Source organism: Eptesicus fuscus, chromosome 16 (genome assembly GCF_027574615.1).
Source record: "Eptesicus fuscus isolate TK198812 chromosome 16, DD_ASM_mEF_20220401, whole genome shotgun sequence".
NCBI classification, from domain to species: Eukaryota; Metazoa; Chordata; class Mammalia; order Chiroptera; family Vespertilionidae; genus Eptesicus; species Eptesicus fuscus.
Genome location: NC_072488.1, coordinates 46,310,730 through 46,326,112, shown reverse-complemented (window position 1 = coordinate 46,326,112; position 15,383 = coordinate 46,310,730). Strand labels below are relative to the sequence as shown.

Here is a 15,383-nt window from a genome sequence, read left to right as displayed (position 1 = left end):
CCTCTGACTTTGCATTTTTCTTAAAGATGTGTTGGATGTGTTCTTACATTTTTAGCTTGGGCAGAGAAAGTTCTCTTGCTTTTCATAAAATGGAAATAAATTTTTATAAAAATAAAATTTAAAAAGACATACATTGCCCTGGCTGAGTGGCTCAGTTGGTTGGAGCATCGTCCTGTACACCAAAAGGTTGTGGGTACAGTTCCTGGTATAGGCACATACCTAGGGTGCAGGTTCAGTCCCCAGTCGGAGCATGTACAGAAGGCAACCGATTGATATTTCTGTCTCACAATCTCTCTATCTCAAAATCAATAAAAACATATCCTCAGGTGAGGATTTAAAAAAAAAAAAGACATATGCTGAGTCTAAATGGACAGAAAAAGATACTTCAAGCAAATGGTCACACAAAAAAGGAGTAGCTATACTTATATCAGACTAAATAAACTTTAAAAATTATAGAGACAAAGGTCATTCTGTAATGATAAAGGGGTCCATCCATCAAGAAGATAGAATTGTAAATATTTATGCACTCAAAGCAACTAACATTTAAAACAGCTAAAAGAAATAAACAGCAATATAATAAAAGTTGAGAATTTAGTACCCAACTCTCAACAACTGATGAGTCATTCAGACAAAGAATGATGAGAGTGGGTTTGAACATTAGAGACCATATGGAGCTAATAGACATATACAAAACATTCCGTCCAACAACAGCAGAATACACAGGACCATTCTCTAAGACAGACGATATTTTAGGCCACAAAATATAGAAAGAACTATAACTCAATAGCAAAATAACAAACAATCCAATTTAAAAATGGGCAAAGGACATGAATAGATTCCAAATAAGATATAGGAATGGACAACAAGTATATGAAAATGTGTTGAACCTCACTAATCATCCAGAAAATGCAAATCAAAACCACAATATCACCTTATGCACGTGAATGGTCATCCTCCAAAGGACATAACAAATGCAAGCAAAGATGGAGAGAAAAGGGAACCCTTTCGCACTGTTGGTGGGACTGCAAATTGTCATAGCCACTATGGAAAGACAGTATGGAGATGCCTCAGAAAATTGAAAATAGAACATCTGATCTAGCATTTCCTCTTCAGGATATGTATCTGAGGAAACAAAACACTGTCTCAAAGGATTATCTGCACCCTCATGTCAAAGGATTATAGCAACATTATTTACAACCCCCAAGACATGGAAACAACCTAGTGTCCATCAACAGATAAATAAGGAAGTTCTGACACACAACACACACGGTAGACTATTATGTAGCCATTAAAAAGCAAGTCCTATGTTTTTACATTTTTCATCTTTTAAAATAAATGCAAGGCTCCTATTTTAAAACATGATTCTCACTTCCTTAAATTTTTTACTGGTAGAAATGCTCTAAAAATGTCATTTTTCATGTGCACTGAGATAAGCAAAAAAGCTAGAAAGTTCCTCTTGACTGTCTTCATACTCTCTTTAGTATCATCTGAAGACAAATTAATTCTTAAACTCCATGCTTCATAATGACAAGTAGAAAACTAGATTCACCATCTGTATCTTTTTCCAAGGTTTTTCTTATGATTGAATTCCAAAGTGCAGTTTCATCCAAGTGGAACAATTTGTCAAGTACATGCTATGGTTGCCTAGTTTCAATAAAGGGGAAGTAAACTGGGATTCTTCCCTCGCCACAAATCCAGTCGAGCCTAAGCCAAGAGCCAAAGAAAAAGAAGAAAATGGAACCTACCTTTGGAGCACCACTCACCTGTGCCTCTTCCCCATGTCAGTGGCCACTCTTCCTCCTGAGATCCCTGGCGTTCACACCCGTGTTCATCATATTCATAGTGAATACTTTCGAGTAGGGAGCGGCTGGATACGTTCTGGTTTTTATCTACATCGCTAAAATGAATTTCCCTCAATTATGTGACAGCTCAACAGAGTCTGGTAGGAAAAGTAAAATTTGTTTCTTGCTCTGTAGGACATCACCAGTGTTCTAAAGCTTTTTGTCCCCCATCACCTCATTGGCTTTAAAGCATTTTCTAAGGAAAGGAGAAGCTGCTCAGGGCTGAAGGCCCTTAGGTGTCCACTGGGCACACCTAGGCTAGCACTTCTCGGAAATTTTCCTTGATTCAAGTTCCACTTTTTTAGCCAGGATCTTGATTCAATGGTTCTTCCTCTAAATTTTCCTTCTCTTAAGCTCAGTTGGTGAGTCTAACCCTCTCATTCCAATTCCTTAGCTGCCAGCTCATTCAGACCTCTAGAGTCTGCTTTTAGTAGACTTCACCCCACAGGGGGATGGAAAGCTCTGGAAGCATTTTAAGCAGGGAAGAGACAAGGACCGATTTAGGTTTTAGAAACAGATTTAGGTCTTCTCCAAGGATAACAGGCATGGAGACCTGGCAATGACTGTGAGGCCGGAGCCTCTACAGCTGTGGTCTCCTGGCTGGCTGTGGGCACTGGTTCAGGGGGACTTGTGAGTGGGGAGGACAGAGGCTTAAGAGACCCAGGGAGTTGGGGTCAGATACCTTCTCTCCCACCCTCTGTTCTCTGCCCCCGGTGCCTCCCGAGGTGACTCTGTCTTGCCCAGCCACTGGCCTTTGCTCTGGCTCCATCTCACTTCACTGGAAGAAGGGGCTGAGTACTAGGTGAGTGGGAATGGGGGACTCTGATGACTCTAAACAAGGAGACACCAGATTCCATCTGTGTGTTGCCCTGTTACTGCTGACTGGAGGTGTAGGGTGGGCTATGCCTGCCTGATGGGGCAGATCCCATTGTCAGGGCTGTGTACCTACTTCCTTGTTCAGATTTCAGGCTTATATTAGGGGATTCTGTAATAGTTTGACTCTATTGTAGCTCTGCCTCCAGAAACAGAATAGACACCAGACCACTTGGCATGTACATTTATCTTTTTAAAGTAAGAAGCTGATGTGCTAATTTTATTTTATTTTTTTACAACAGTACTCAGAATGAATACTTAGTTGATTTAATGATTATGTCCTTATATATGAAATTAAACTGGTCTCTAAAAACATACTCTGAAAGTCAGTATATCTTCTGCAAGGAGCTAAATACATGTTTAGATCACGACTTTTTTGATGCTTCAATTTCATCCCATATTGCAGCTTCAATTTTTGAAGTATCATATTCCCTCATCATATCAAACTCAATCCACGGCCGATTCCACTTCTGAGCTTCTTTCATTTTCTCTTCAGTTAAGTAAAGTTCAAATCTGATTCCTTTAATATTAAACTGTGGACGCTCCCAGCGTTTGGACCAGGGCTTGGGCTTCATTTTTACTTTCAGCTGAGGAGGAGGATATTTAAAAAAAAAAAAAAAAAAGGAATAAATTAGGCTGATAGTCATAAAATTCTTTGAAAAGTTTTCATTAAGATGGCTCATATTACACTTGAACTTCCAGTTCCAAATGTACAACTCCTACCTGATTAATAGGAACTTCTTGGCCAGAATCTTGTAGTACTGGCTTCATATCAACATCAAAAGTGCTGTACTCAGGAAGGGCATCTCGTAAGTACAGCAAGCTGTCATCCAGCCGCTTCTCTAATTTGACCACTTGGATCTCCTGGATTCTAGGGTTGTAAAGTTCAAAGCAAATCTCAACACCTAAGGAGAGAAGAAAACATTCTTAGGACCTAAGTCCAGATCCCTGCACGAGCCTCCCACTAAAGTGAAAGCTTTTTCGTAAAGGAACTCGTGCAGGGTTTTGCACGTAGGAAATATGGCATAAATTTGAATCTTTAAAATGAAGATGGTTGAAAGAAATAGAAATAAAGTAAAATCTATATAGATTAAAAAACAAGAAAATATGAATTAGAACGATAAAGTCTAAAGAAGGATGTCTTCTATAAATATATTGAGTCAACATCTCCAATTCTGATAGCATTAACTTAGTTGGAGAAAATTTGAGTAAATGCTTCACCATCAAGTGATTTATTTCCCAATTACTTAAATAAAGTTCTATCTTCTACCTTTAAAGCAACAAGATTAATAATGGAAAAAAAAAAGTACATTTTTAAGCTCTAACTGGTTTAGACGCCCTCTTGAGGATGGCCTAGGTTTTTAACACTCTGGAGCCTCCCACAGGAAGCAAGCTAAGAACAGCCTTGAGTGTTTCCAAGAGGCTACAAGTGACAGCTTCATATACAGCCTCTGTATCATCAAATGGTTATTCTGAGCTCTCCTGAATAATCCCAAAATAAATATAAACAGTAAAATATATGATCTACATTAACATCTAGTGTTTAATACCAGGATTTACTCCAATATTTACAACTATTCTGGTTCAGGCACTGATTTGGGAGCTGTGCCTACAGCAAAACCCAAATAGTAAGATGCTTCTCTTCTCATAAAGCTTACATTTTAGTGGATGACAAACAATAAACCAACCAGGTAATTTCATATAGTGAAAACAACACAGGTGATGACACTGACTGGGGAGTCAAATAGTACAACTTCAAATAGTACAGCCCGGGAAAGCCTCTCTGAAGGATGGCATTTAAACTGATACAAGGAAGGGCCAAGAAGGCTCCAGGCAGAAAGAATGGGAAAGGCAAAGGCCCCGGGTCTTAACAAATTTGCCATGTTTGAAAAACCAGAAAGGCCCATTTGTCTGGAACACAGTAACTTGGTGAGGCAGGAATTAAACCAGCAACACTACACAGTTGCAAGCAGGAGAAAGTAGTGGCAAGGATGAGAGTGGTAGCAAGGGAGATGGAAAAGTAGACAAAATTGGGATACACTTTTTGGGAAACTGAACCATAAAAACCTGCTGATTGGGTGTATGAAAGAGAATTAAAAACAGCTATTAAATTTTTGGTTTAAGTAAATGGATTTAAGTAAAGCCACTGGACTAGAAAGAACCACCAAAAAAAGGGAGGATCGCTGGGGAAGGTCTAGGTGGCTGACAGTCACAATGTACTGTAAAGAATGACGAGAAGGAGCTAACACTTTTGAGGATGGTGTCCAGAACTTCATGTACAACATCACAATCAACTGACTACAACCCTGAGAAGTAGAAACTGTTATCTCAGTTTTAAAACAGAAAAACCTAGTTCTGTCCGACTCACACCTGTGCTCATGTCTTTCTATGACACGGTTTCTCCAAGCACAGGACCTGAATGGCGGCACCAGTTTCTGTAATCAATCAATTCCAGCTGAGTTCTTACATGCACAGCACCCCAGGTCGTTAGAGGATAAAAGACAGCAACTGCTCTCCTTGTTCAATTTCTTTGGAATACAATACTTGGCTGCTGGAGAACATTCAGTATGAAAACTTTACTGTTCTGCCATTTTGATTCATAATTTTTCTAAAATATCACCACTTGTCCCTCTGCCTTATTAAGCATAGCAAATGTAATATTGCCTTTTTTAAAAAGTCCTCTGGTTCTTATAAAACTACTAGTGGCCCGGTGCACGAAATTCGTGCAGGGGGGGAGGGGTAGTGTCCGTCAACCCAGCCTGCACCCTCTCCAATCGGGTCCCTCGAAGGATGTCCTACTGCCGGTTTACAGGGATCGGGCCTAAACCAGCAGTCAGACATCCCTCTCGCAATCTGAGACTGCTGGCTCCTAACCGCTCACCTGCCTGCCTGCCTGCCTGATTGCCCCTAACCACTCTGCCTGCTGGCCTGCTCGCCCTCAACTGCCCCCCACCACAGGCATGCTCGCCCCCAAATGCCACCCCCTCCCCCCGCCAGCCTGATCACCTCCAACTGTCCCCCATGCCAGTGTGCTCGCCCCCAACTGCCTTCCCTGCTGGCCTGCTCGCCCCCACCTTACCTCCCCACTGGCCTGCTCGCCCCCAACTGCTCCCCTGCTGGCCTGCTCACTCCAAACTGCTCCCCCCACTGTCCTGATCACCTCCAACTGACCCCCACTGATGGCCTGCTCACCCCCAACTGGCCCCCCTTCTGGTCTGCTTACTCCCAACGGCCCCGCCCCCCACCAGCCTGATCACCCACAACTGCCGTCCCATCCTGGTCTGATCACCCACAACTGCCCTCCCCTCTTGGCCTCTAACCACCTCTACCTCGGCCCCGCCACCATGGCTTTGTCCAGAAGAACGTCCGGAAGGTCTCCTGGAAGGTCTCCCAGTCTAATTAGCATATTACCCTCTTATTAGTATAGATGGAAGCCTGGTGCACAGGTGGGGGCCAGCTGGTTTGCCCTAAAGGGTGTACGGGTCAGGGTGGGGGTCCCACTGGGGTGCCTGGCCAGCCTGGGTGAGGGGCTGAGGGCCGTTTTCAGGCTGGCCACAGCCCCTTCAGGGTGGGGGTCCCCGCTGGGGTGCTTGGCCAGCCTGGGTGAGGGGCTGATGGCTGTTTACAGGCTGGCTAAGTCCCCCAGCGGGGACCCTCACCCCATGGGGGTGTGGCCAGCCTGGGTGAGGGGCTGAGGGATGTTTTCAGACTGGCCACAACCCCTTCAGGGTGGGGGTCCCCACTGGGATGCCTGGCCAATCTGGGTGAGGGGCTGATGGCTGTTTGCAGGCTGGCCACAGCCCCTTCAAGGTGGGGGTCCCGCTGGTGACTGGCCAATCTAGGTGAGAGGCTGATGGCTGTTTGCAGGCTGGCCACGGCCCCCAGCAACCCAAGCTCCCAGCCCCTCCTTTTGGATTTTTTTTTTTTTCAGCGCCTCCTTGAGCGGAGGCCAGGGCCGGCTGGAAGCAGGTATCTGGGATTTATTTATCTTCTATAATTGAAACTTTGTAGCCTTGAGCGGAGGCCAGGGCCAGCCAGAGCGGGCAGGAAGCTTGGCTTCCTCCATCGCCAGGGGCAACCCAAGCCTCCTGCTCACTCCAGCTCCGTGGCCGCCTCCATCTTGGTTGGGTTAATTTGCATACTCGCTCCTGATTGGCTGGCGGGCATGGATTGTGGGCATAGCGGAGGTACAGTCAATTTGGATGTTTCTCTTTTATTAGATAGTATTCTTGTGCTGACTGTTGTAATAAAAGCAGATTGGGACCATTACTTTAGGAGAAAGTAACTCATAAGGATGTCATTATGTTTATAGTGTTCTCAAGGGTTATTTGCTCCAAAAATAACTGCTTTAGTCACTTGTCTCCTCCTGTGATACTGCCATAGTTTGGAAAGTCTACTTCTAACAGTTGTTGTCCCTGTGATACAAGAAACCTTCCAGAGAGAGCAAAGCACCAACTGGATTTAATCAGCAACCTCAATCTTCAGACCATTCTTAGGCCACAGGGTCCTTGTCATCCCTCGGAGCTCCCTAGCAATTTCAAGTTACAGATTTCTTATCCCAGGATGCAGAAAACAAAAAGGAATCCTGAGGTAACATTTTCCAGAAAATCAAAAGAATGGAAAGGAGCCTACCTTGTCCTTCAATAGTATTCCTAAGGATAAACGTCGCTCCAAGTCCTTTTCCTGATCTCTGGATGCAAATCCCCAGAAACTGGCTGGTTTTTCCACTGGCATACGGATCGGCCGTAGTAACACGAAGAATGCTTCCTAGGGATTCACAAGTGAAGTGAACTTTCATGTAAGATGCAGAAATAAGCAACAGGATTTCTAGTAACTTCAGAACTTCCTGAAGATTTTAGTATACTGTTAGAAATCAGTACCTCATTGGGCAAACCCAGACACATGAAAAACAATCTTCTCTATGCCAAGAAAACTGACCCTCCGGCCACTAATGAGGAAAGCATCCAGCTCTTACTGACCAACATAGAACTCTGGGATGTGGAGCACCTTCCTCCTTTCTAACATATCTTGTCTTTCTATGTGAAATTTCAGAGGATTTGTTCTTTGTCTTGGAGGAATGAATTCAGGACTCAAGAACCTGTAGGGGGAAAAATAAAATAAAAGCGAACTTTAAAGACCATTAAAAAAGAATCTGCTGCTTTCTTAAAAGAAAAAAAGATTATGATTTTGAAGTGTTTTATTCTTCCTTTTCTAAATAAGAAAAATCCATCTTACTTACAAAATTGTCAGTGCTTATGAAAATAGCTAATAATCCTGAGTACTCACCTGGCATTGTGTTGAAAGTTTTATTAAACATCTACAGCATAAATTAAACCTTACAACCACCAGGCGGGGTTGGTGTCCTTATCTCCTTTTCACAGATGAAGAAAATGAAGCTTGGAGAAGTTGAATAACCTTCTAATTATATTATCTATATTATCTATATTATATTATCTATAAACTTATCAAGTCAAGATTTAAATGTCTTGTCAGACTCCAAAGCCTGTGACCATAACCACGGCCTCATGCTGAGTTGTATGTGTTATAATAATGTCGGAAAGGATATAAACATAGAAATCATCAATGGCAAACTGACTTTAAAATAATTTCCCTAGCCGAAACCGGTTTGGCTCAGTGGATAGAGCGTCGGCCTGCGGACTGAGAGGTCCCAGGTTCGATTCCGGTCAAGGGCACGTACCTTGGTTGCGGGCACATCCCCAGTGGGGCGTGTGCAGGAGGCAGCTGATCAATGTTTCTCTCTCATCGATGTTTCTAGCTCTCTATTCCTCTCCCTTCCTCTCTGTAAAAAATCAATAAAATTTAAAAAAATAATAATAATAAAATTAAAATAATCTCCCTAGTCTCTTTAACTGATTTCAAACTCATTATAAGATATTTAACCTATAGAAAGCTATAAATGGTATTATAATGCAAATTCATATCTCTATCACCCATCTCAAGAATTAAATAAACAATATGGCTGAAGTCCTTGTGCATTCCTCCCTACCCCTAAATTACTATAATGTAATTTAACTAAATTTGGTGATTATCCCAATGAATTTCTTCCCTTTTCTCAATTTCCTACTTTGAACATTTTCCAATCTACCGAAAGTTGAAACAATAATATAATGGATATCCAAATATACTTCACCTAGTTTCACCTACTGCCAACACTGTGCTGTACTTGCTTTATATAGGTGTAATTCTGTTCTTGAACCATTTGAAAATGACAAGCAGCGAGGCATTCATCCCTCAATACTTTAGAAGGTGTCTGCTAACAATAAGGACATTCTCCTACATTTATCACAATTCCTTTAGGACACCTAAGAATTTCAGCATTAATTCAATAATCGAATATAACATATAGGTCATATTTAAATGTACCTAATTGTCCTGGAAAAGGTCTCTTATAGCTGTTTGCTGCCCAATCTAAGCTACAATCAAGCTGCACACATTGTATCTGGTTGTTAGTCTCTTCCGTCTCTTAAACCAGAACTATTCCCCGTCTTCGGGTTTTTACAACACTGACTTTTCAGAAGAGCCAAAGCCTATTGTCTTATAGACCGTCCCTGGGATCTGGATTTGTTTCCTATTGCCACATGACTAGACCAAGGTTAAATATTTTTGGTAAAAATATTACAGAGGTGATGATGTGATCTTATTTTGCCACATCACTAGGCACATCATGTCAGCTTGTACAGCTACTGAGAAAGCTAGGTTTGATGGCTCTGTGAAAGTGGAGAAATTCCTTCTGTACATTTTTTATACTTTGCATATGCATGTATGTCTGGGAATATAAAAAAGTTATTGTACTCTCAGTTCTTTTGCAGGTTGCTTTTTTTCACACATTCTATGAGTTCATTCATGTTAGCTCTAGCTCATTCATTTTTCACTGCTGTGTAATAGTCCACTACTGATGGGTATCTAGGCTGCGTCTTAATTTTTGTTTGTTACAAACAATAGTTTTGCATGCATACGAGCCTAACCAATGGTTAACGACAACAGGGGGGTGGGGGCATCCGTGGGGAGGGGTGTGGGATGGGAATGGGGGGATGAGGACAAATATGTGACACCTTAATCAATAAAGAAATTTAAAAAAAATACTTTTGTGTGCATTATTGTACACTTATTGTACTTATTACTCTCTTAAGTTTTATACTCTTGTGGGTCTAAAAGTATACACAACCCAGCCCTAGCCAGTTTTGCTCAGTGGATAGAGCATCAGCCTGTGGACTGAAGGGTCCCGGGATTCCTCAAGGGCACATGCCTGGGTTGCAGGCTTGATCCCCAGTAGGGGGCATGAAGGAGGCAGCCGATCAATGATTCTCTCTCATCACTGATGTTTCTATCTCTCCCTTTCTCTCTGGAATCAATAAAAATATGTTTAAAATAATTTTTAAAATAACAGTATACACAACCTCAAACATACTAAATTGTGTTAAGTATTTTTCCAAGGTAGTTATTCAGTTTTCTTTTCATTTAACTGAATTACATTAAGTGCTGCGATTTAGGGGAAATATTCCTTTTCCACCTAAAAAAAAAAAAAAAAAGTTGGCCCAGCCTGTGTAGCTCATTGGTTGAGCACCAACCTGTGAACCAGGAGGTCAAGACACATGCCCTGTTTGTGGGCTTGATCCCCAGTGTGGGGCTTGCAGGAGACAGCCAATCAATGATTCTCTCTCATCACTGATGTTTCCATCTTTCCCTCTCTGAAGTCAATAAAAACATTTTTTTAAAGTTGTTTAAGGAAGTCTTTTCTTAATTTCTAGATTCCATAAGTTCAACTTTATTTCAACTCAGAACCACGGAGTATTTGAAATGTCAAACACGCACGCAGAGATAATAAAACAGCAACCTAGAGCCCCTTCAGAAAGCCTACCCCAAAACTGGCTTTTTAATTAGGTCTACAGAAACATTTTCTGCAAATCCTAAGTCATCGAAATTCACAGGTACCTCTAAAGCTACCACCATTCTTTTAAGTAAACCAGGTTTTTAAACACACTGTTTTAAAGAGCAAATTTCAAACCCATACAGGCAGACATTTTTACCACTGTACCCATTTGCCAGGAAACTAAATCCCAGTGAGTGGAGAAGCTAAAACACTGTGAGTCCTGGCGAACCCTCTTCTACCCAGGCGAGGAACGAGCGGCTCCTGACCGTGAACGGGTAAAACAGGACAAGCTTCAGAGGAAAATGCCAAAGGCCGGTGGAAAGCGCTTCAAACCTGGGGGATCCCTAGTTGAAGTTCTGATTTAAGACTGCAGAGCAAGTCAGCCCTGGCTTGGAAGAAGCGAGGGAGACAAGACAAGCCTGAGCTGGGTCGACACGCGAGCTCGTGCCCTGGGCGTTCCAGCCCCGCGTGAGAGCCGAGCTCTAAGGCGAACACAGGTGCGCGAACGCAGACCCCACAGAGGGAATCGCGCCCAGGTCCGGGCCTCACCGGGTTTCCTGGCGCGGGGGGCGGCGCTTGTCCACGATCACTGGTTTGGGGGGCGGCTTGAACGCGCCCGGCTGCGAAGGTCCAGTGCTCTGCGGCCGGCCCGGCCCCGCGCGGGCGCCTGCGGGAACACACACAGGGGTCACGACGGCTCCGGCCCGTCCTGAGCTCCCGGGACCCTGTAATCACCCCCAGCTCCCGTTCCTACCAGGGCCCTCCGCCAAGGTCGCCCCAGACCTCACGTCTCGCCTAACCCCGCCTGGCCCTGCACTCCTTGTGCGCCCCGGCTCTCAATCCTCACTCCACTTACAGCAGGCGACGGAGGTCGGCGCAGGGCGCAGCGCCCTGGCGGCTCCAACGCTCCGGGATAGACCCATTGCTACTCCACAGCCCCACGCCATGGAGGCCGCCATGCCTGCTGGCACAGGTAGAGACTACAACTCCCAGCAACCAGTGCGAGATCGCGGCCTTCTACGGCCCTATGGCAGCTGCTAAGGGACAAAATACGCTTTTTTTTTTTTTTTTTTTTTGGTTTGGGTTTCGGGTTGTTTTTTTTTTTTATTTGGTGTGTGTGGGGTTTTTTTCCTTACCTACCTGTTCATCCAGCCTGGGCTTTTTAGGGAAAGTGCATATTTCTCTAGTTTCCTATTATGTCCAGGTTATGCCCTTACACTGGGATATTCTTGCAGCCTAGAAAGCTTTTCTCCCTCTAAAATCTCGATTCCAATAATTACAGGCTGTTGTTGTTCCTTGTGATTAAGCCCCTCAACCCAATCTTTTCTTTCTTAGGCAAGTCTTCACTACGTCAAAACCACAAAGCTCTCATCCTTACTAGGTACCTTCTGTTAGCAGCTCTTATATCATTTGCAATTTTAATGTTTGATTTAATTTTTATTTATCTGTGTAATTATTGGATCATTGCCTATACCATTCTGCTGTAAGCTCCGCAAGGGCATGGATGAGGTGGTCTTTTGCTCACCATGTTATCCTGTTACCTTACCTGGCTGTCACTCTCTGTGGAATGCAAGGAGAATAAAATAGGTCCTGACAGGGCAGGTGGCACAAAGTCCTTGAGACGACAGAGAGCATTACCCCTGTGGCAGATATGAAACCAAAAAAAAGGTAAATTAATTGTAAGTCTTGTTAAGAAATTTGGAATTTGTACACTTGGCAACAATGAGCCCCTGGAAGGGTTTTACACTCAGAGTGACACTTATTACTTATTGGTCCTTCCAATTGAATGGATTTTCCAAAGCACCTGAAACTCAATGTGCCCATACTGAATACATCATGTTCACCTCCAAACCTTCTCTGCATTGGCTATCTCAAGGAGTAGCTTCAACATCCAATCTGTTACTTTAAAAAAAAAATTTTTTATTGATGAGAGAGAGAGAAAGAAACATACATGTGAGAGACATTGACCAGTTGCCTCCTGTATGCACACTGACTGGGTATCAAACTCGCAACCTAGGTATGTGTCCTGACTGGGAATCAAACCCACTACCTTTTGGTGTATGGGACGATGCTCCAACCAACTGAACCACACCAGACAGGGCACCAATCTGTTGCTTAAAGCCAAAAATCTCAGTTCCATCCTTGATTCCTTCCTGTCTCTCCCTAGGTAAAGTTCCTAAAAACTATATCTGGTACCATCAAGTATCTTGAGAATCCTTATATTTTCTTATTCTCCCATCTACAACTTTAATCTAGGTCACCATCATTTCTCCTCAGGATCACTGCTAACCACTGCAACTGCCTTCTCCTTGCTTTTCCTGCCTCCACTTCCCTCCATTTCCTGCCAGTCCTTCACATAAAACGCTAAAAGGACAGTATAGAATAAGGTGACCAGACGTCCCGCTTTTGGCGGGACAGTCCCGATTTTTAACAATTTGTCCCGCGTCCCGCGGCGTTTTAAAAAAGTCCGATTTTTGGAAAGAATGCACAACAAGCTAGGGAACAGCGGGAGAACGGGAAGGGAATAGACGGTTTTCGGCGGCCATGTGGCTATTTAGCCAGGATATGAGTGTTATATTATTTTTGTTAATTTTATAATGTTAAAACTTTAATAAGAACAAATAATTGTTGAGAACTGATTATCGAGAACTGCTTATCAAAGTTCGCATTGTTGATCAGTTGTTAGAATTCGACCACATTGTTTGGACTTAATGAACAATGGCATATTTTGGGATTGACGAAAACATTTTGTAACTGTCTCTCAGACGATACACATCGTACTGCGTGCAAGTAAGCTAGTTAAACAAGTGATGTAATTACAAATCAGCTATTCAGAGAATTTAGGTAAGTAATTTATTTATTTCATAAATTTTCTTGAATTTAGCAGACAGTACTCATATTATTTATATTTTATAGTGACGGCAAAAAGTCTAGTGCCGGCCTTGAAACTGACACTTATGACTTACGTTATGGCAAATTCAGAGGAAAAATAATACAAGTTAGTATTGTTATTATTTAGAAAGAAATATAGGATTAAAATAATTTTTAAAATATAGTTACTTTATAACAATCAAATTAATTTAACTTATAAACTAACAATAAAATATGTTCATGTAATTATGTACCTACTTACTGTGTTTTTAAGCAATATGTATATAATAATTTATAATATAATTTTAAATTATTTTTTTTAGATTTTTAACATAATGAGTAAGAAAAGAGGATGCAAATTCAACGATGATCTAAGAAGTGAATTTCCTTTTATTAAAAAACCAAAAACGATTACAATATAGACCAAATTTTTAATCAAGAACCCCCCCCCCCCCGCACCTCCCCCCACCCACCACCACCACCACCCCCCGCCCCCGACCGAAACCGGTTTGGCTCAGTTAGTGTCAGCCTGTGGACTCAAGGGTCCCAGGTTCGATTCCCAAGGGCATGTACCTTGGTTGCGCACATCCCCAGTAGGGGGTGTGGCAAGAGGCAGCTGATCGATGTTTCTAACTCTCTATCCCTCTTCCTCTCTGTAAAAAATCAATCCCGAGCCCTTGTCTTTTCCCAGTTTAAAGCTCTCCATAGTTTTCTGTTGACCATGGGATGAAAATCAAGTTCTCAAAAAGCAACCAACCTCTGCAGCCTCCTCCACACTCCACTTTGCCATCCTGCAGATACACGAACTCTTACAACAGCCTGAGAAGAAAGCCATGTTTTGAGGACAGAATTCAAGGTACTGGGAGGAGATAAAAACAGTAATTACATACTGATGTGGACATTCAGTGAGAAGATATTGATTCAAAAATAAAACAGTATTACACACACACACACACACACACACCCAACAGTATTACATACTGTTATACAAAAATAAGCAGAATGGCCCTGGTCCAGTGGCTTGGTTGATTGGAGCATCATCCCATACACCAAAAGGGTGCTGGTTCGATTCCCATTCAGGGAGTGTACGGGAGGCAACTAGTCAATGTTTCTCTCTCTAAAAAAAATAAAATCAACTAAAAAAAAAAAAAAACAAACAAAAAAAACACACACACATATCCTTGGGTGAGGATTTAACAAAAATCTAAAAAACAAAAACAAACCTGCTTTCCCTGATAAAGGAAATTTTTGGTAAAGAGTATCAATGAGGAGTTAAACCTTTAATTTACCTTTGTGAGAGTTTTATTACAAAATATACCAAATAAGAAATTGAAATAAAGCAATATAACCAGATGTTACCCCTTCCCTTGACCGGAAATGAAACAACCTTGAGAAGGAAGAACAAAATGCAAGCAATTACATCAGAAAGAATCCCTCAATCTGTGTCCTCTGCCTTTAAGGAAGAAAAGAACAATTTTCAACAGAAAGGCAGAGGTCCACCAGGTGGCACTACTGGCCAACAGCACACAGAGAGAGCGCCACAGCTCTTCCTCGGGGTTTCTAATGCCCCATGCTCTGCTCCTTTCAGACCCTTCTCTAGTTACACACTATGAACAGTGGTCCCTGAAAGTGTAGTCTTAAGCACCTGCCATTTGCCTCTGTTGGGACTGGGAAGCCTATTTATGTTTTGTTGATGGGGAGAGTTCTCCCATCCTCCACCCCCACCCCCAGTGGAAAAATATAATTATCATTACGCTATGCAAATTTAACAAAGCACTTTGGACTCCAGAGAGATCTTAGGACACTCGATACCAGTGAGCAGGCAGTGATATGTCTGTGGGAAATTGATGGTTAATTCTCAGTGGCACAGAGGAGGCCGAGAGCTGTGAGGTGGGCAGAGATGAGCC

General features: G+C 42.6%; 1 protein-coding gene and 1 non-coding gene across 2 annotated transcripts; both read right to left on the bottom strand.

Moving 5' to 3' along the window:
- Window positions 1-2,921: 2,921 nt before the first annotated feature.
- On the bottom strand, window positions 2,922-11,581 carry MRPL19 (mitochondrial ribosomal protein L19). Its single transcript, XM_008147391.3, has 6 exons — window positions 11,462-11,581; window positions 11,155-11,272; window positions 7,694-7,812; window positions 7,347-7,481; window positions 3,438-3,619; window positions 2,922-3,301 (listed from the first exon to the last, which is right to left on the bottom strand). Exons 1-6 carry the CDS (start codon window positions 11,562-11,564, stop codon window positions 3,080-3,082), a joined length of 879 nt encoding a protein of 292 aa, XP_008145613.2. The 5' UTR covers window positions 11,565-11,581; the 3' UTR covers window positions 2,922-3,079.
- A 3,325-nt stretch (window positions 11,582-14,906) lies between these two features.
- On the bottom strand, window positions 14,907-15,115 carry LOC129151977 (small nucleolar RNA U3). Its single transcript, XR_008558684.1, has one exon. It is a non-coding gene; the product is annotated as a small nucleolar RNA U3 (small nucleolar RNA).
- Window positions 15,116-15,383: the final 268 nt, after the last annotated feature.